The 22,063-nt window shown below is 33.1% G+C and overlaps 1 protein-coding gene across 1 annotated transcript in view; it reads right to left on the bottom strand.

Annotated features, from left to right (window-relative positions):
* The window catches only part of LOC124916706, a 37,454-nt gene extending 15,391 nt beyond the window's left edge, over positions 1-22,063 (bottom strand). Inside the window, exons 1-23 of the mRNA XM_047457458.1 lie at positions 21,714-22,063; positions 20,933-21,010; positions 19,866-19,978; positions 19,671-19,764; positions 18,576-18,619; positions 18,327-18,395; positions 15,744-15,802; positions 13,954-14,149; positions 11,844-11,912; positions 11,682-11,761; positions 11,067-11,216; positions 9,509-9,572; positions 8,526-8,627; positions 8,200-8,391; positions 8,006-8,127; positions 7,423-7,570; positions 6,912-6,998; positions 6,688-6,789; positions 5,795-5,853; positions 5,585-5,687; positions 3,984-4,157; positions 3,588-3,698; positions 267-550 (exon numbers count right to left, since the gene is read on the bottom strand). Coding sequence (XP_047313414.1) covers positions 267-550; positions 3,588-3,698; positions 3,984-4,157; positions 5,585-5,687; positions 5,795-5,853; positions 6,688-6,789; positions 6,912-6,998; positions 7,423-7,570; positions 8,006-8,127; positions 8,200-8,391; positions 8,526-8,627; positions 9,509-9,572; positions 11,067-11,216; positions 11,682-11,761; positions 11,844-11,912; positions 13,954-14,149; positions 15,744-15,802; positions 18,327-18,395; positions 18,576-18,619; positions 19,671-19,764; positions 19,866-19,978; positions 20,933-21,010; positions 21,714-21,810 — 2,597 coding nt within the window. The 5' untranslated portion in view covers positions 21,811-22,063. The remainder of the gene's footprint in view (positions 1-266; positions 551-3,587; positions 3,699-3,983; positions 4,158-5,584; positions 5,688-5,794; positions 5,854-6,687; positions 6,790-6,911; positions 6,999-7,422; positions 7,571-8,005; positions 8,128-8,199; positions 8,392-8,525; positions 8,628-9,508; positions 9,573-11,066; positions 11,217-11,681; positions 11,762-11,843; positions 11,913-13,953; positions 14,150-15,743; positions 15,803-18,326; positions 18,396-18,575; positions 18,620-19,670; positions 19,765-19,865; positions 19,979-20,932; positions 21,011-21,713) is intronic.

The following is a 22,063-nucleotide window of genomic DNA, read 5'->3' as shown; positions in this document are numbered from 1 at the left end:
GTTTCATTAGGAAAAAGGGGGTAAGCAAATATTACTTTCATAATCATCGATGTTGATGACCCATATGGATTCTTCTTCATCATCTAAATGCATAAGAATTGCATAACAATGAAGATCAACATTATGATCAAAAGAGTACAAAAGGAAGTCCCAATGGCAGTCCTTGCAAGAGTTTTCACAGTAAATGGTTTTTGCATGCAACATAGTCTAGTGTGTCAATCATGTAGCATTTTTAATCATGCAAGAAATATTCATAAAAAACCTACTTGATGTCCAAGTCTTGTAGTTTGAACACCATACTGCAGTTACTTTCTTTATCACTTTCAAGATCAATATGAAAATTGACATCCTTCAGATTTGCAATGATGGAGCACATATACGTTCTTGGATATGTCGATTTTCTTGATGTCACGTTAACAGGAACAAGGGTAGACTGAGAGCTGGAGTCTTCATTTGAATGCAGAGATATATGTGTTGCCAACAAATCCAGTACATAAGCATACACCATAGAAGAGAAGTGTACACAAAGTGAGTCCACAATTGTATTCACCTGACACAATCATAAATCAAATGAGGATAGAGATATGAAATCTTGAATGGCTGTCACCAACAAACAATTGTAAAGCTAGCTACAAGTACCTGGGGTAAACAAGAATTCTGGAGAAAATAGTCATGTTTAATACAATTCAGTTCAATTGGAAATTTTAAAAAGAACTTTTTAACATTTTTCAAGGACTGTCTTTGAGCACCTTGATTTACCTTGTCTATACTCTTCTACATGCTCTTCTACAGGCTCAGCAAAATATCATTTGTACAACCCAACAGCTAAATGATGCAGAAAGCAATAGAATTTTACATCCTAGAAATTATTATAAGAACCCATTATGATTTACCACTACAATCAATAGACAGTAGATAGTGTGGTGTAAGAATCATAATAAAAAAGTTACGGCTCTCTCTCCAATTATTATTTGGTGGCTCATATGAGGAGAAAGAAATATGAGAAACATTCAATGATATAGCTATGTGAACTTCCAAATTTACTCAGCAATTTTTTTTCCAAACCTATCCTTCTTGACGGCAATCAAGAAAGTGGAACTGTGCAAATCAATCTGGGAAATTTTTCACAATTGGGGAGATTCTCAAGAGATAGACATTGGCAGTTTTTCCTGATCTCCTTGAGATATTTTTTATTCTATCTTCTTTGAGGATGCATGTTTAAGCATTCTTCGCGGATGACGCAATCATTAGATGGAATGGACACAATCATTAGATATTTGTTTTGGGGCAGCTTCAACTCTTCTAGAATCACTCACTTGATGAGATGGGACAAAACGAAGCCTGAAGTTGTTGACAGCGGGATTGGAATCAAAGACTTTTCCCTTTTCAACACTTCGCTATTCTGTAAATTGTGGTGGAGGTTTCTCAACGACAATGCAAGCCTCTGAAAGAAAGCAATCATCGCCAAGTACGGACTTCGAGACAACGAATAGATGCCTCTGGGAGAAAGTTTAGGGGTAGAAGCCTCTGGGGTCGTATTACTAAAACATGAGAGAACTTTAATCCCTCTCATTTTCACGGTGGGCAGTGGTAAGAAAATCGATTTCTTGAATGATCTCTGGCACCCTAACAGAAAATTGTCACTCTTTCCGGAACCTTTTTGAGATCTCTAGTAAGAAGTAGGTTAAAGTGGCAGACTGTTTTCGTCTCACAAGTAATCAAATTGTTTGGAGAATCCCCTTAAATAGACGACTTTCAATCGAAGAGGAGGGGAGACGGACTCTTCTCGTGGATGCTCTTACCCCGACAAGTTTTTTCTGAGCGGCTCTCCCAATTTCAAGACTAGCTACATTTACCATGCGTCCCTCCAAAAGGACTCCATCCCGGTTTCCTTGGAGAGAGGTGTGGAAAACAAAATTTTCATCAAGAATCTCGTTCTTTCGCTGGGAAGCTATCAGCGAAGGAGTCTTGGCATCTAACATATTGAAAAAGAAGGGATTTCATTTGGCTAGCAGGTGCAACATTTGTTTGAAGAGTGAAGAATTCAATGATCATATTCTTCTTCATTGCAACCTTGCGAAGAGCATGTGGGCTCTTCTTTCAATGAGATACACCAACAAATGTCGTTGACTTTTGGGTTGAATGGATTAATTGGAGTTCTAGCAACAACATTGCGTATAACTGGAAACTAAATCCCCTCATTATGTGGTGGAAGATACGGAAAGAAAGAAATAGAAGAGTCTTCGAGGGAAAAAACTATGAATAAGAATTTTTCGATCTTATTAGCATTTAAATTCTTACGTTGTTTTTTATTTCTTGTTTTGCCTTTTTCGGAAGTTTGAACGCATCATACACTATTTTTAATAAAAAAAAAGTTGACTTTTTTAAAACAAAAAATATATTATCTTCTTAATCTTTTTAAAAAAAAATATTATCTTCTTGAATCTCATTATATCTTACACACCAATTAGTCACAAATAAACTTTTTCCATTTTTCCTTCTGTACTACACAATGATGTTAGTAGAACAAGAAATGCTATGGAAATTTGTGTACTATTACAATTATGATAAGAAACTCAGTTTCTCTTGTAATGCAATTTTGAAGGACTACACCATATGTATGTTAAAAGGAAAATGTTTTAGGAGCGAGAGGATAAAAGGTTTTTTCCTCCACATTTTCACTACACTTAGAAAAGGGAGATAAATCTTTTTTTGGCTGTTATTTTTCTCTTTACTTGCTTTCATTTGCTTGTAATTTGTGAACGCACATAGTGCACACGAGTTTTTTTTATAAAATGTCAACTTTTTATTGAAATTGAGAGTAGAACACAATAAACCTTCCTAAACGGTTTGCAGAAAAAAAAGGTGAAGAAAATAATGTTAGATTCCAATAAGCTCGAGATAGTCTCATCCGGTGCACATCCCATTCTTCTTGATTGATGCGAAAGTTTGAAGAATAAAACCTTTAAACCTACCGGCCTCAAAACTCTTTTTCTTGAAAATTTCCCATATTTCGTTATTTTCATAATATCCACCACATAATAAGTGGGATGCACGTCCATTCAGTGCTAATATCCCCTCTCGAGCATCTCGAGATCCATTGTTCCCAAAAGTCTCTAATGTTAATATTAGGAGGCATGACACATGGATGATTGATAACGTTCTGAACAAGGCCCAAATGGAGGAGGCCATGGGACAATGAAGGAGAATATGAAGGTCATGGTGTACATGCTTTTTATGATATAAAAATTACTTTTTTCATAAAAAGAAGCAACTAAGCAGTCAATGAGAGCAATTATGCATCATTTAACAAGAATTTAATATGAATCAACTTATTTGTTTAACAAGTCAATTGTGGTAAAGTTGTTGAAATATTAGACATTATATTATACTATGATATTAGATATATATGATAATATAATATTATATGATGTGAGTGAGGATAATTCGATTTAAAGTACAGTATTACCTTATGTGAGGTATTGTATGATCTCTATTATGTAACAATCTCAATAATATACCTTCTCTTTAGTTTTCAACAAAAACTATCAATAAATATTACTTAAGAAGAAAAAATGTTAACATACCTTCAGTTGTAACATACAACTATCTGAGATAATGCAGGAAGCTAGAACAATGGAAGCAAATAACTTTTCCAAGATGGGGACAGTGTAATGATTATCCGGTACTATCATAACCTGTAAGATGCAAATTTATTTTCAGTGTCAAAAGAACCTATGATGGCATTGTGCTTACGTTTGAAAGGTGGGATAGTATCTTAGGGTACTTTACATGGTTTCATCGTCATTTTTTTATCGCTTAGCACAGGGTATAGGACCTTTTTTCCCCTTTTGTTCTATTTTGCTTTTGTAAGTGCTGTAGTTCTCATTCATTTATTTTAACACAGGCACTTTGTGCCCTCCCAAAAATTCAAACTGAAACAAACCCAGAAAGAAATGTATATAAGAGTGTAGAAAACTGACCTCAAAATTCTTTACTTCAATTTCAAAGTGTTCATAAAATCCTTGAGGATGCACTTCGGTGTATATATTATTGCTAGGAGCAATGGTATTAAAGTCTTCCAGTACAGTTTCAACCTTTGATGATGAGCTCAAGTTACCTATAGACTGAATTAACAGAGCTTCCAGATTCAACACCTGCCAGCAAAGAATAGTAAAAGAGAGATAAAAATGGTAAAACAATTGCAATCCCTCTTTTAGTGTCTTTAGATGTTACTGAACAGCACTGTGAACGAAAGCCTGAAAGGAACACATTCAACTCATGAATGATACATACATCTGTATATCTCCATTTAGTTCAGTTGTGGTTATTTCTTTATTATCCTTGAATGTCTTCATAAGCTTTCTTACAACTTCATCTATGATGACCTCTAATTTGTAAGTCCCTTGATAGGCACCACCATTACACAACAGATCATCACAACTGACAACTCAATTTTAAAACTAATCTAAGGTACTTAGTAAGTGGGGATACTGCACCACAAGTTTTGACCTCATGTCAAGCAGTGTCACAAAATAACAGATGCAAAGCAGTGTAAGCTTCTTAATTCTTGAGTAACATTGTAATTTCATTACAAATGGTGGAATTTCCATAAACATATCATTTAGTGCTTAGGGAATGATAGGTTATATAGCCTCAAAAGCATTGCTAGTGTGGTAATGTCTTGTTTTTAAAAGGAGGGGGGGAGTAGCCATAGAATGGTTTAACCATGTTGGTCGCAGTCTGCATGAAATTATCTAGGGCGTGTTTAAACATGATGATGGAGGTTGATACATGATTGAGAAATCAAAAGATTGATTTTGAGTTCAATATGAAAGTTCTCAAAACCTATTTCATGAGCTTGATCACTATCAAAATTAATCTCCTTTTCAACATATGTAATCTTCTGGTTGCTAGACTATAGCAACTTCTTCCAAGACAAAAAGATATCTTCCTGTTTACGCGTTCATATAGCCGTCAAACATCTTGATGGCGAAGCATTTAATTTTGAAAAAAGTCAACTATGTATTAGAGTAAAAGAAGTTTATGAGCATGAGGAGCGTTCAAATTACAGAGGGTAAGACAATAAAGAATTAGCAGATAAGCAAGTTTTAAGGATCAAATTCAGAAATTACAGAGGGTAAGACAATAAAGAATTAGCAGATAAGCATGTTTTAAGGATCAAATTCAGAATGTTAGTACGTCATTGATTTTCCGATCAGCTGAGACTTTCCCCTTTCTCTCAAAACCTACATACATATCATAGGCTTAATGAAAGGAAATATATTTTTTCCAAAAAAGCAAAACATAAACACAAAAAATATTTTCTCTCAAATCTCCTTATTCCCCGCTTCTCTCTCCTCTAACTCAGTAACTCTGCTACTTACCCCCTTCTCTCTTGTTTCCTTCACCCCCACCTATCCTAACCCCAATGCTAAACGATCTTGTCCAACTTCAGAATAAATTTTGTGCAAGAAAATCTTAACAATTGATACAAGGTAAATCAAGCATACATGGGGGAGCAACAATGACAATATATATTTATGTGGGAACATTGACAAATCACCTATGTAAAAAAATGTACCATTTTATGCGATTTCCCTTTGGAAGTTATCCATGGCACTGCAATATTGATTTCTGCAATACTAAAATTCCACATCATAGACTTGCGGTTTGATAGGAGATACCTGGAAATACAATCAATTTAAATTTTTAGACATCCACATTAAGTAAAACATATGAAGCTAGTGGTTCAAATACAGCAGACAATGACTAATTCGGAGGCCAAACTTACTCAGCTTTTGAGACTATCCTTGTCTTCGCATCTTCAATCCCATCAAATGACAAAAGAACCTACAGGGAAGAGATGTAGAATAACAACATTGAAAATCCTGAATTCAAGTCCTTATTCATTCTAATTGTGTAAAAGTAACTTAACACCTTTCAGTAGTTTTACAAAATTACATTCCCTCTTCTAGCCTAGTGACAATAAGAGGTGGATACTAACCCTAAATCCCTGGGTTCAAGCCCGTCAGGCGGCAAGTTCTGCGTCTGGTTAAATGGTTAAGTGTGTTTGCGGGCTACATACTTAATCCGTTGTCCCATTTTTTATTTTTTATTTAGTTTTACAAAATTCTTACTTGTAGTGGAAACTCAGATAATACAGCTTACAAGTTTTAATTAGCTAAATGGTAGGGTATCCACCTTTACACCGACAGATAATGGATATAAAAGAAAATTTTGAGTAGACATCCTAATGAAATTAACGAAATTACAGTTTTGAAAATTGAGGATCTTTTCATCATTAACAAAAACAAAATAAAAAGGTCAACTTTCATAGAAAACAGAACGCAAGAAGCGTTCAATGGTTACAAATGGAGGAGGGTCAGAAAACAAAACAACCATTAACAAAATTAAAAAGTAATTGTTTATGTTTTTAATGAAGGATGTTAGTATGACCCCCCCACAGTCATGACACCCATTTCAACTTAAAGCGTTCTAAGTGAGATTCGAACCCGTGACCTATGATCTCTTAGGAACTAATCTTGCCACTTCAGCTACCTTAGTGGGTTATAAAGTAATTATTTATTCAAATTGAATTCTAGATAGGCTACAAATAAAGTTTGGTGATCAAAGGAACAGAACATATGCAATAGGCAAAATTCATAGAGATATTCCAATACTTACCCTATCATGCTGAGATTTGAAGGCCGTGAGGACATCATAGAACTTCAAGAATTCAATAACAAAAGCTGAATCATAAATGATTTCAATAGGTTGCAAAATGACCTTTAAAAGATGAAGGCAGGAATAAGAAATAAAATCAAAAACAAACTTGAATCTTGTAAGATTACAAAATGGTATCATTACACAAAAGAAGAATAAAGACTGAAACTTAATAATAGCTTTACCTTTGCCTCCCGATTTTCTGAGGAAATATCTACAAGAATTTTCATTGCAGCTAGCTCAGAATCTGAAATTATTTTCTCCCCAGCATTCTACAGAAAATAAGTGATAGTTGTGGGATACAATGTCTTCTGTGAAAGAGAATAAAAAGGAATAAAATAATTCAAATGCTACTGCAAATCTGCAGCCAAACTGCAAAGTAACTAAGGCCTTGTTTGGATTGGGTTATTTAAAAAACCAGGAGAAAGAAAAAAAAATATGAGATTGGTGATGATTTTGAAGAGATAGGATATTTTGGTAAAAAGACTTAAAGGGTATTAATATATAATAATAAAATAATAAATAATAATTTAAAATAGAGGGTATTTAAGTATTTTAGTTAATGAAATGAGTGATGTGATATATTAGAGAGGGAGTGAAATGATGTTTAATTAGTTTGGGTTATTTAATTAACCCAAACCGAACAAGGCCTAAATGAAGTGCAATTGTAAGAAGCAGTACAAAAATATTACAAACCTTTGTTGTGAGTAAGATGCATTCCTTGTTAGGGTTCACGATCTTTGCACAATTGGTTGAAGCATCCACAGTAGCATGTTCTTCAGAGAGCTTACACTTAATCAGCATCCCATCAAAGATAATCTCAGCAATTGCTCCATCAGATTTCCTAACCAAGCAAAGGATCGGTTGTTCATAGTGAGTGACATCACATTGTTGATGTTATTCTATTTAACGAATTTAGTTGAAGCAAGTCATAAAACAAATATAATAATAAACGTGCTTGAAAACATATTACTAAACAACAGATGTAATAATGGGTAATCCATACTTTCAAAATAAAAATCAAGTGAATCAAATTTAAAAACCAAAAACTAGCATACGGGAGATACAACAACACGCATGAAGTAAACCGTAGTAAGTGTAGTGATCAATATAATTAAATTTGGCACTATGATCGTCATGTTTAGCTCAATTAACCGGTCAAAAATACCATGAAAAATGAACACACGATGCACCAAAACATAAAAATATATAAAAGTAATCAATGCAAAGAACATAATGGCATAAATTATATGTTACTTATTCAGAGACAGAAATATACATGCTACGCAGATTAAAAGAGATCTGACGTATAACCAATGTGACTTCAAAGAAAGGCACATTCCCATTAGCAATCCCATCAGGTGAAGGTGCATAATGAAACTCTGTGGCCTCAAATATATCCTGAACCAACCAGATCAACCAAAATTATTTTCCAGACAGTTCAAAGAAAAGGTGGTAGAATGAAAAAAGTACCTTTATAACGTCATCTGAAACCACACCAGAAAACTGACTAGAATCATCAGTTCCTCCAGCACCAAGCACTCCAAGGGACAACCAATTCAACCATCCACGATTTTTGGTCAATGGACGATCTTCGCCTTGTGCTTTCTCAGAAACATTGGCACCATTTATTTGGAAGCCGGTATTCATAGTCTTTAGTAACTCCTGCATTTCATAGACCAAAAAACAATTTTTTTTTAGGGGAATATTTTCTGCTGTGCTTTGTAAAATTGAAGTATCCTAGTTTGTGCTAGCTATGGAACAACAACAGAATAATAAAAAAAACATTATGGTTCTACCTGTAGCTCTGTTTCAGCCGAAGATCTAAAACTCAGTATATCATCAATATCAGTTTCTTTCTCCATTTGCTCCAGCTTGTTAAGTATGTCATCACTAATAACCTGATAAAAAAAGGAAAAAGATACATAACCAGTTCCAGTAAAAGAAATTGATTATGAAAATGTCGTAATAGAGTTTATTAAATAAACTGACTATACAGATCTCCTAATACAAATAACAAATGAAAAGATAGAACAACCTAATTACGTCATCAAAAGTAAAAGTAGCTTGTGCAAGTATGGTGAAATGCTCCTTACACACCATAAGAAAGTTTTCTTTTAAAAAAAATCTAAAGAACGTTCAACACTATCAACATTCTTCATTTCTTTTCACCCCTGTTACCCAATATAGACATCCTACATTCTGTCTTTCATAATTCAAACTTAACCATTTAAAAAGAACAGATAATTGGTCCAATAACTTCTAAAGACGTGGAAGGTACAAGGATTACCTAACAAATTGAGCTATGTTGTGGAGAGGAACACCAGCAGCTTGTTTGGATCAGAAAGAGAAAGGAATCTAATTTTTCTACTCACAGCTTATTAGGAAATGGTTCATAGAAAGGGTAGGCATAATAGGGAGTTGGATTAGAGGTGCACCTACTTGGTGTGCCTCTACTTTCTCAAGTGACTTGAAAGGATCGTACATGGGGGCTTGATAAAAAAAAGGATGGGATTTGGTTAATGTGAGTTCCCTTGGTAGGAATTCAGGAAAGTGAAAGCAAATCTAGAATTTGAGTTTATATTTGGTAGGCAATATATTCCAAAATTCAAACAGTAGCAGAAGCAAATGATTTACTAGAGTGAGTGTTTCAATTTTTCTGTTATTGAACGGCAAAGGAAGCATTAAATGCAGTTAAATGTACCCTAACTCAAGCAACAAAAGATATACGGTACAGCTTTCAACGGAAAGTCGTTTCCTGGAATGTAAACAAATATATCACCTGCTCTTCGTGAAAACACTCTAATTTACTTTTGTACAAGTTGACATACTTGCGGCGCCAATTCCTGAAATCAAGTAATAAACCGTATTTGGAAAGAGCGTTAAAGTTGCAATAGAAAACGGCAAGAATTTATGATGCTTCTTTAACCAGAACCAAGTTAGTATGAACCCTGTTATTTACTCACCTAAAGAAAAATATATAACAGAATCAAGTTCAGCACTGTTAGTGATTAAATTGCAACAGAAATAACAAAGGAATAATTATATATCTCATGTAATGTAATATGGGAGCAGAAATCTCCTTATCACAACTAGAATGCAGTATCATACCAAACTCACAAGAGACTAGTCCCTCTGTGTAATAGTCTATTAGAAGTGATTAAATATGAGAAAGAATGCGAAACAGTGACAATTAACTTAAGTTATGGTTCAATTTAGAAAAAAAAATGACAAATAATCCCATGAACTTTAAAGAGGTACATGATAGCCCAAAACTTAGCAGTAACTTTCAAAAAATATTATTTTGAAGGGAAAAAACAGTTCGATCCTGGAACTTTGACTGGAGGTACAAATAAGCTCGGAAACTTTGAAAAGGTATGAAATGTCTAAAAATAAAATTTATTTTTTTGAAAAGTATAATATAACCCAAATGTAATATGTGTTTATGTGGCTATTGGGTATCCACGCATACGTTTCATGTTTGTTTGAGTAGTGCATATGGCACGAAAAGAAAATCTGATTTCAGTATGACTGGATATTAATCGTAGTTCAGATTCAAGTCGATTCAAAGAGGAGTAAATCACTCCTCGATAATCGTAGAATCTTTCAAGGGAAAAAGCATGGCATTGCTAAGATCAAAGGCTTCATTCTTCTTACTCTCGCAACTATCAAGAAGAAAATATACAACGGATGGGACTTCTTTGAGCTTATTGGAATCTAATTTCCTATAATTGTGTTCCATTTTTCTTTTCCAGTTCCTTTTGTTTCTTTTGAATGCTTCTCGCATTCACAACAATTTTCTCATTAATGAAAAGTTTAACCTATATTAAAAAAAATAAAGAGGATGATTTGATTTATGAATCAAAATTTAAGGGCTATACTTGTATTGAATTGTTATTTTTTTCTCATTTTGTGCTAATGAAGAGATAAAAAATATAAATGAAGAGAGGTTTAAAAAGTCAGTAAGACTGAATCTAATGTCAAAAATGCAGGTCACTAAATTTTTTTTTTGATGTTGACGTCAAAAGCTATATAACACATGTCAAGTGCATGTTTAACAAATGAACTCGATTAAGAAAAAAAAATTGAAAAAGGTCAACTTTCAAAATTTCAAAAGTCCATTGTAGAATTTATGTGATTCAAGTTGAAAGGAAGCAGTTTAATGGCAGTTCCACAATCTCAAAAATAATAAACACAAAGAAATTGTACAAAATTGCATAACAAAGACATCAGAATTTTAGTATATTCCAAATACTGATGGCTAAAGATGCATAAGCAGTAAAATCATGTAAAAGATATGGCAGTCCAAGTACTTTAAGTTATAAACGAAATAAACTTACATTCTCTCTCCTAGGTATTTCCAAGAGGTTTTCTTCAATTTAGAATGCACATCTGATAACACAGATTGTTGAGCATAGTGCCACCAGGTTTTCTGCCAGCCCTTGTGTTTCTTGGACAAAGGATAGTTCCACGGACGAAAGCGTCCATACCTGCAAGATTGAGAGCAATCGAAGATACTTAGTACCACACTAAGGTTTATGAACATTTATATCAGCCAAACAATAGAATTTCCTCTTGGAGATTCAAAATGATTTCAAGAAATAAGCAAAGATTGTTACAAGGAAAAACACTAACAAAATCCCAGATAACATCACTTTACGAGATAACAAAGCTGCGTAAACTTAATAAAAGGTTGTCCTTTTCTGGGGAAGGAAATAAAAAGCTAGGTAAACTATGATATCAACATGGAAGACTAGCATCTACTACAGAATCATATTGCCCCTGCCCTATAAACCCTAACATACACAATCTCCTTTTCAATAAATATGCTAGCTAACCATGTTTGCCTCTGGCAATTAACCATGTCAAAAATGATTTTCAGATATCATCAGGACTGCTTGAGTATTTGATAAAAACTAGATAAAAGCATTTGTCTTGATTGACAGACAACTTACTTCTCCCTCAATTGACAAGTGCACAAATAATCCCACAGAGATAAGATTCGTTGCAACTGAACCTCGTCAAGAACCAAAACCTGAAATGGTATACGGGGGCAAGAGATTGGTCAGGAAAACCTATGTGCTAAACTTCTAGGTAACTTACTATACAGCACCAACCAAGTCAATTATCTCAGCCTTAACAGAGTATTGGGGGATGTCATTCTCAAGCCTTCCTGTTCTGCTCACCTACAGGAAGAAGTGGACTCTGCTTAAGTTCCAAGAAACAATGCCAAAACAAAATTAAACAGATCAAACTTCAAACAAGGCAGAAGTAAATATTTAACCAGAGAACAAGGAATTAAAATATGTAATTTTGTTTCATTGGTAGAAATCAAATGAATTGAGAATTTGTTGTTGGAAATCAACGTAAATGGCACTTCAACTTCCTATCCTAATTGGCTCATTTAAAAAGAATGGGGGCTCGAGCGCATACAACTCTTGTTTAATCTTCCTTGAAGGGGATTTGTTTTATTTTGCCACGACTTGACACATTGGATACTTACCATAAGAATATCTTGACATGTGGGTGATTTTTATTTCCCTTTTCGTTTAGCTTTATGCTTTACTTGAATTTTGAGATCTCAGCAAGTTGAGTTTTTTCCACTTTTACTTTCCCTTTTGTAACCATTGTTTGACTGTTGATTCATGGAGGAAAAAGGCAATTCCTTTTCCCAAATAAAAGTAGAACAACATTGGACAGCCAAAAGTAGTGTCCTTGGGAGAAACAAAGCAAACTACAAGTTAAGTAACTATAACAAGATAACTAGGGAGCATCATATAGACATGCCATGATAGTCATATCAACAACACATGATAATCTTTAGGTGTTTGGTTATAAGGCCTTTCTGCATATGACCAAAACATAAACTCATCCACTAAAAAAAAACTGTTTCTACCCACAAAATAAAAATAAGAATATAAACCCATCCACTAAAGTAATATTTTATACAAAACCTGTGTTTGGATAGTCATATCAACAACACATGATAATCTTTAGGTGTTTGGTTATAAGGCCTTTCTGCATATGACCAAAACATAAACTCATCCACTAAAAAAAAACTGTTTCTACCCACAAAATAAAAATAAGAATATAAACCCATCCACTAAAGTAATATTTTATACAAAACCTGTGTTTGGATAGTTATATAGCATTGTGGGGACATCATATGTGTTTCTACTTTCTACCTCAAAATAAATATTGGTGATTTCTTTATACGAGTTGTACAGTAAATTTAAGTAGATGGTTGCACAAAGAAAGGGATTTGGTTGTAAATCCTTTAAGAATATGAACAAACGGAAACGCATCCACTGAAGTAACATTTTATATGCTAACATGTGTTTGGTTGGTTATATAGCATTGTGGGTCCTTTTGGTCCTTCTGTAAAGCTAAAATATTTGATGATTCATTTTTATAAACAGTGTGGTAAAATGAAGTAGACAGTTGTACAATGAAGAGGATACTAAAGTGGCTACATGAGACCATAAATTTTTAATCCAAATCAGCATATGTTGAAAATTATATAGACGATATGACAATGTATTGTGAGAAAATGAAAGAATTATAAGGGTAATGTAAGGGCCTATTTTCCAGTAACAAATTTCATTTCATAACTTTTCATAGAACTAATAAAAAGGAACAGAAAATACATTTCAATATGAACCAACTTGGTGTGTCAATCTGATAGCAATTGTTTTCTTGGGTAAGAACAGGATTGTGGTTTACATAAAAGTAAAATCCGTGTATATATAGTGATCTGTAATAGTAATATAATTCTAATAAAACTCTACCAACTCTACTAACTAATCTACTAATTCTAATAAGATTATTACTTTATTTATCAAGATCTATTTTAAAAAAATAATTATCCCTTAAACATAGTGAACTAGTTAGGTCCCTAATGTATATCCTGTATCAGTCACAAGAATGTGCAACCAACTAAACATGATTTTCATATGACTATCTACAGAAGCAACAAAGAAATGCAAAATGATGAATAGAAGAAACATAAAGAGAATCCAATGATCCACAATCTAAAATCATGCAAAGCCACGAAAGCTAAATACCAAAACACAACTGAAACTGAAAGCTAAGCTCTGCAATAATATACAAATGATCGTGTTTCTACACAGAGACAGAGGGAGAACTCAATAATAATGGAGAGATGTGTTAACAGTTTTGAAGTTTTCTTCTTTTTTTTCTACAAACAAAAATTAAATGCCTTCTTACCAAGAGGGTCATGGATACATCGAATGGAGGCAAAACATAGTGCTTTTCACCTTCAAGCTTTGAATTTTCAAAAGGCTCTGAATTTCCAGTGAAGTCAAGGCTCATCAAAGCAAGAGTTCCATGCGCGGAGCCACAATATACTTCCAGGCCTTGAATTTCTAGAATTTTGCTAACTTGGCCTCCTCTAACTCTCCCACTAAACAAGCAAACAAAATCACATGGTTGATGGAATACCAAAATATCTACCTTGTAAATGACAATTTTGGAAAATTCTCGATTCAATATTTGACTCATTAGCTCTGTTCATATATATTGTTACATTACTCAAAATTTTGAATGAAATAAAATCACCTAATTTACTACATATTCCTTAACAGGACTCGCGTAGTTAATGATGAATTAGAGGGTTACTTCAATATCTTGAGATGATTTGCTTTCCCCTTTTTCGTTTGCTATTGAAATGGAAGGTTTGTCTTTTCTCATCGAGAATGCAAAGAAATGAACAGAATTTGTAACCTTAATGTGAATGCTAGGTAGGGTCAGACATGACCTATAACTTTAGCCATATCCTTTTTGTAAATGATTCAATCTTCTTTGTGGAGGAATCTAGTGTTATGCTTGAGTATGTGATGACTATTTTGCACATTTTCCAAATTAATTCCAAGCTGAAAATTACTCCAAAACTTGTGGCTATCTATTGGAGACGTGCATGGATTGCAAAATGGTCTGTAAATGGAACTTGGAAACTTCATTACTACCCATGAAATATAATGGATTGCCTTTGACTGCAAAGAGCCATAAGATGACTACATGGAGATCAAATTTGGAGAGTTTGGACAAGAGACTGCATTGATGAGATAATCATCTTCCTCCTAAGGCGGAAGATTAGTTCTCCTTAAAAATTGTTTTGTCATTTCAATACATTATGTCATTGTGCAAGGTCGCTTCTATAGTGGAGAAGATGGAATCTATTCCAAAAAAAATTGGGGAACTAGTGATGGTCATGGTTTAAGTTATCTTGTCAAATGGAATGAGATTAAGAAATCGTAAGTGTACAGGATTTAATGTTCTTTACCTCAAGTCCTTCCATAAAGCTCATTCTCGGAAATGGCTTTGAAAATTTTTAAGGGAAGGCTCCCTTTGACAGAATGTGATTGAGTCTAAATTTGGGATAAGAGATAGTGGTTGGTTAATTATTAGGAATGTAACTTGGTCTCTTACTAGCGTTTGGTGCAAGGTTTGCAGAGGTTCCAAGGAATTGAGAACCCGTACTTCTTTCAAAATCAGAGAAGGGTAGAGAATTGAGTTTGGAACAATACTTGAGCAAGGTGAAGTGGTTCAGTGGACATGTTCGAGTTCATACAAGACTACAAGTAGTTTCTAACAAAGAGCAAAGGTTTAGGACTATTGGAATAAAGAGCTCCAATGGATTCCTCACTAGTGAGGGCCTCTTCCGGACCACTCTTCACTATTGTAGTTTATTAGTGACAAGATGGTTTCAAGAGATGAAAATGATGTTCTGCAATGGAAATTTTTCAAGGGTCCCTAGAGTGTGAAGAATTATTATGGCATTTTGAAGGTCAAAGGATTGACAAGTTTCCTTGGATGATTTTGAAGCTCAGTGATACCTACCGAGGTGTCAATACATGCTTGTATGATCTGGAAGTGATGACGACTGGAAGGATTTGAATGCGGCTTACACCCTCCAGTTAGATAAGTCACAATTATGTATATATCAGTAATACACATACCACCGCAGCGAAATAATTAATAAAAAACAAAAAACTTACCCAGTAATATTCTGCTTCATCGTCAAGCTAGATAGCTTTATGCCAAAAATTGATTGAGTCTACAAAACAGAATTACAATAATAGATTAATTGTCATTACCAGATTGTTTCTGCAAGCATTATACTGCAAAAATGAATTTACTTATAAATGCAAAACTAATTGAACTTACTTGACCTGAGATTAACACACTAATCATAAATATAAATATATATATATATATGAAACAAAGCCAAATGCTATAAGCATAATGCATCCTATTACTTAGAGAACAGAAATGCTAAATATACTACCATGGCAAACCTCAGAAACCATTTGATCCTTAGTACATTAAATTAATTGGTATTATCATTTCATCTAAATGAAATAAAATTTGCATTATAAGAGAGTCACATATTTCTAATTATAAAATATGAGATTTTCAAAACATAATCTATCATCGGTTTTTTGCACATTAAACGTGACCTTCATGTTTACCGTGGAACAATGAAAACAGTCAAACTTTTTAAAAAAAAACTAATCTATCAGTTAATCATATAAGTGTTATTCATAGAAACTAATTTGATATTTTTTGTATCTTTTGTGATATAGAAATACATTCCAACCTCTTACAATTTTAAATGCCAAGGAATGTAGTATTGTTTGTATATTTGTTAGTACCAAGAACAGTACATCCTTTTTTTTCTTTTCTTTTTTTGGGAAAAGAACAGTACATCTTTTGATGTCATTAGGAGAGTAATGGAGAAAGACTAAATATGTTCTATTGATCAACTGAGGTAACAAGCTATATATTTTCATACAGTTGATAAATAATCAAAGGATCTCAAAATATTTATTACTTTTTGCTATTTTAATCCATGAAATTAATGCTAACGAAATGTACCCATAAGTTTACAATCCTTAAAATATTTATTTATTAAGCCTAACACATTTAACTTAAAATTTTGTAGATAAATCATTTTTTTAGATAAATCTTATACTTATTTGTGCAATTTTTTGTTTGAATATTATATTTTATTTGTTGAAATCATATTTCTTTATTATTTCATGTTATTTTCTTTTTAGTTTAACCACAAACCTTTTTGTTAAAGATAGAAAGAATGTTTTATTTATTATATAAGTAATACAATTTATAATTTATATAACTACTAAACTACTTGTAATTAAAATTTTGGTAAACTTCATTTGATCATATTTTCATGCAATTTTTATTTAAAGGTCCACAAGTATAATGACAATCTGTTTTTATGCCAACTTTTATTAATTTAAATAATATCACAATGTGATCAATCAATAAACAAAAAGTTGGGCATTTTAGATTGTATGCCTTTTTATCTTTTGAACAAGTGCTCTTATTTACTAAAAGGAAATATAATTTCTTATACAGCTTATATTTATTATGCATAAATAAATTACAAAGACATCACTCCGTAACATCTATATTGGAAATGCAAAATATAAAAGGTATTTTGTATTTGAATTGTAACTAGGAATGGAAAATAGGGCGGGGAGTGGTCTTACCGCACCCGCACTGTTCTCATTCGGGGAATATTTGGGTTTGGGAAATCCCCGTGGGAACCGTTTATGCTATACAAGTATTTCAAATAACAGTTTTAATTTTACAAAAAAATCATTTTAACCAACTTTATAAATACAACAAATAAATAAAATATTAGCAATCCTATAAAAAACAAATACAAAAACTTTGAAATTGTAAAATTCATTATTCTAACAAAAATTCATGTAAATAGTAAAATAGTGATTAACCAATAAAAAATAATAAATGAAGAAGTGAAAGAATATATGCATAATAAAATATTCAGATATATATATATATATATATATATATATATATATATATATTAGTGTTTGGGGAAGAACCTGAACATGTAAATACTCCAGTCAACTATTGGTCATAGCCTTTTCTCGAAAAAAAACTATCGGCCACACAGGGTAAACCGCCCCCAAACTGTTCGGTTCAGATCAAGGACCATCGGGGCGGATTGAAATTGCCATGCCTAATTGTAATGAGCTTAACTAAGAAAAGTATTTATGTTATTATCATTGACTATTTAGAAGAGAGTCGTTGATTATTTAGTAGTGGAACTTATTTATGATGATTAATGTAGTGCACAACATCCGGAAATTACGTTGAAGATTTACTACTTATAGGATGGGTTATGTCTATGAATACCTTTTATGGCACCTTTAAATTCCCATGCCTACTTATAGCTTGGCTCGAACCTTATTTAGCTTTACTTTATTACAACATATACTACTATTGTAAATAAGCCTAGGATTAAGGAATCTGATTATAATTGTTGTAAATAGGCTTGGGATTAAGGGATCTGATTTATCTTGATGTGTATTAATTATGGTAATTCCATTAGTGAAATGAAACATGGAAATTTTGCATTAACTCATTTATTTTTTGTCAAAACTGTGTAAAACATTCAAAGCGAAAAAAATAGAAAATTGGACAGAAGAAAAGCAATGATTTAGACAATGAAGGATTGAAAGACATGGAATAAAATAATTATGCAGAAATAGGACAAAGCAAGAACACAAATGGCTTTAGAAACATACTTCATCAGAGGGTTTATCGTGATACTGGACACAGACGTTTCTAATAGAGACTTGAATACCATCAAGGATCTGTAAGCATGAATTATAAAATATTAATGAATTAAAATATTACCTCAAACACAACAATATTTCAAGGTAGGAAAAATATTTGATTTTTAAATCAAACCTAGTTCAAGAGGTGCAGAAGATGAATAGGTGAACCAATGAGTACATAAAGTAATCATAAGAGTAATAGGCACAATAAAATACCTTAGCTGTAATATATGAGGCAAATGACTGGCCAGCTCGATTATCTGCAAAAACAGGAGCATTATAAATATCACTAAATTGTTCCAACTTAATGAAAATAAAAAAACATAAGAAATGTTATAAGATGAGAAGAATAACATAAGTTCACATAAGAAAGGGATGTCTGTGAGAGAACAATACTGAATCCTCTACAAAACGAAAAAAAAAAACATGACATACAGTTGATAATAATGGATAATGTTATGCCACTTTTGTTATTCCTAAAATTGACAACAAAAAAAAAAAAAAAAAAAAAGTCTACAAGTCATGCAAGGCAGTACTTTACACTTGGAAAGTCACACTAGATGATACATGTCTCCAAATTAAATTAAATATTTCCGCCAGATGACTACAGTTAGTTCTGGTGATAATTTTTCTTGCCAAAATACCTGAAAATGTCATGCATCTCTAAAATTTTGGTGCATCATCTGTTCAGTTGTGTTGAAGTGCTATCTCCATGATAATTACACTTGGAAAGTCACACTAGATGATACATGTCTCCAAATTAAATTAAATATTTCCGCCAGATGACTACAGTTAGTTCTGGTGATAAAAAAAAAGTCTACAAGTCATGCAAGGCAGTACTTTACACTTGGAAAGTCACACTAGATGATACATGTCTCCAAATTAAATTAAATATTTCCGCCAGATGACTACAGTTAGTTCTGGTGATAATTTTTCTTGCCAAAATACCTGAAAATGTCATGCATCTCTAAAATTTTGGTGCATCATCTGTTCAGTTGTGTTGAAGTGCTATCTCCATGATAATTATATCATTAAATGGTTATGGATTTCAACCCAATTTGACATTTTGGACACTTTGAGTAAACAAACTATTAAACAAGGGATGTCATGGACATTATACCTTCGTTTTTGCAAAACAAAAATACCTTCCCTATAAATGAGTGTGCATGGACCTCTAGCAACTATTCATCCCTATACACATTTGTTGGATGCACAAAAAGAAAATAACTTGGAAAGGACTGGAAGAAAAACATAAATAATAAAGGACAATGATGAGTAACTCTGAAGAAACAAACACAACAAATTGGTTACCACAAACACGTCTTGACAACTTTGCAAGTTCTGCCGCAGCAAGTTTGGCCTTCTTGGCTGCAAACTCTCTTCTTTCCACGGCATCTGTACTCCACTGCCACACAAACATGGACAAAATACTAAAATAGAGGACAAAATACTCTCTTCTCTCATCAATAGTTCATGCATATTCCTTAAGAGTGATCATGATCATACTTCATGGTCATCCCGTTGGCTGGCACGAATAAACACATCCTCCAAAGTAATTATAATTGGGTCCCAACCAAGTTTCTTCCATGGAATTTTGATGCTCAACCGCCCAACAAAACCTACAATGCAAAGAGACAAGAGGTCACTCGAAGAGAATAAAATTACTATAGAGAACTCCAAAAATATAAAATCCATCTGAATGGACAATTTTGGAATTGGAAACTCCATTGTTGTTTATTTATTTATTTGTTTTTTTGCTTTTTGAAAAGAAAAAAAATAGAAGCATTGATTTAGTGGGAAATTATTAACTCTAGTATTTATGTCATTGGCTGACCTAAATCACATTACCATCTTAGAACAAACTTTGTTTCTGTAAAGAATGTCCGTTGACCTAAACAAAGGATTTTCTCCATCAAACGTAAACTTGGTATTCACATGATGATGCAATCCACAACATAAAGGACGTGTTTGTAAGTACACTATGAAAAACTCCACCATTTTATCTTAATATTCTAGCTTTATAAAGATAACTGGTTTAGCAACAGAAGAAATTAAGTCAAAAATTGATGGAAATCATTCTATGAAGGAAAACAATCTGTTTTACCCTAAATTGATAAATCAGGTTTGGCTTAGAAACACACTTTTGTTTGCTAAGTGTGTATAGAAGAAGATAGATTGGATACTAACGGTACCTAAGTAAAGAAGATATCAACCCAACTACTCAATACGCTTTGTGGGTTTGCAAATGACTACTTAATTGTTCTCTAAATTCTATTTACAAGAGTTGGAAAGATTACTTTGCGAGAGGAAATGTGGAGTTAACTGCATTTACATAATAGATAAGTTGTGTGCCAAGAACACCCTTGCTCAAACATTAATACTTAACCCCTATACACTTTAAGTACGTTGTTGTCTGAAACAACATCATTTTTTTGCCAATCCTTGTTATCAGAAAACTCATGTTATCCAAAGAATAAGAGACCATAGAACAGTAATGAATGAAAACAATATAAAGGATACACCAACTACCACAAATCTCCAGTAACTTAGAAAAATTTAGTGAGTTATAATACCTTGCTTTAGAGAAAATGGCAACTGAAGATAATCAAAAGCTTCAAGAATTAGCTCCACATTCTCCAATAGTACTTCTTCTGCAATTGGAAACATAATCTCCTTCAGACACTAACATGATTATTGTTACATGTGGTGGTTCAGAATGTAGAAAATCAGTTGCATTATTGAAGTCCATAACAGTTTAGACACAATTCATGTTAATATACATTCCATAAAACCATTTTTAAAGATACCAATTCAATATGGCTTGATGGTTGAGTTATCGAATGAACAACATTCAGGTCACGTGTTATAGGCAATGTTTGTATTATTAGAACTCGTCTTAGCGACAACTCATTGATACAAACTTTAACATTTCAAAAAAAAACAGAGTCCAGCCTAACAGATACCTAACTATTGAGCATTGCTAATACTATAATCTTTAATACTAACTAATTCATCCAAATCACCTCACCTCACCTCCTCTCTCCAGCTAATTAGTATCATTTTCTTAAATACAGAATTTTTCATTTTCTTTCAAAGTTGAAATATGTATGCCAATTCTTCTCAACCCAAAATAGTGCAAGTGACCAACTAATGGTATAAATCATTTGACATGAATAATAGACAAGATCCGTGATGAGATTGAAGTTTCCAAACAAATAGGGAAAAAGATCATTGACATTGTTCTCGAAGTGGAATTTCATGTCAATCCAACAGCAGGGATACCATCAAGGAATGAAAAATATATAATAAAAAAAATGACAAGTTCTCGAGTATGTTCTTCAGAGTTTGATTTACCATTCCATAAGGTGATCTTGAGTTGCTCCCTTTGTATATCCTTTATATATTGACCAAGATAACCAACAATCAATTGGCGAACAAGCCCTTCAAACATTGAAACGCCCTTGGAAGTCTCACTAAGTGACGTTACCGGGAAGTCGAAAGGGTTCTCTTTTCATTACCAACGGAAACAAACAAGGTTAGAAATGATGAAAAAAGATACAAGGAATTGAGAATAGTAAACCCTATCTATCTATCAATGTTATGAGAAGGGTTTTGGCGGCGAACGAGAGCTGATTGGAGTCAGGAAGAAGTTCAGGTCCGGCTACCGTTTTGGGTTATTTCCGGCAAAACGATCGATGTCACGT

The sequence above is a fragment of the Impatiens glandulifera genome, chromosome 9 (genome assembly GCF_907164915.1).
Source record: "Impatiens glandulifera chromosome 9, dImpGla2.1, whole genome shotgun sequence".
In the NCBI taxonomy this organism is placed as follows: Eukaryota; Viridiplantae; Streptophyta; class Magnoliopsida; order Ericales; family Balsaminaceae; genus Impatiens; species Impatiens glandulifera.
This window is presented reverse-complemented; position numbering and strand designations above follow the sequence as displayed.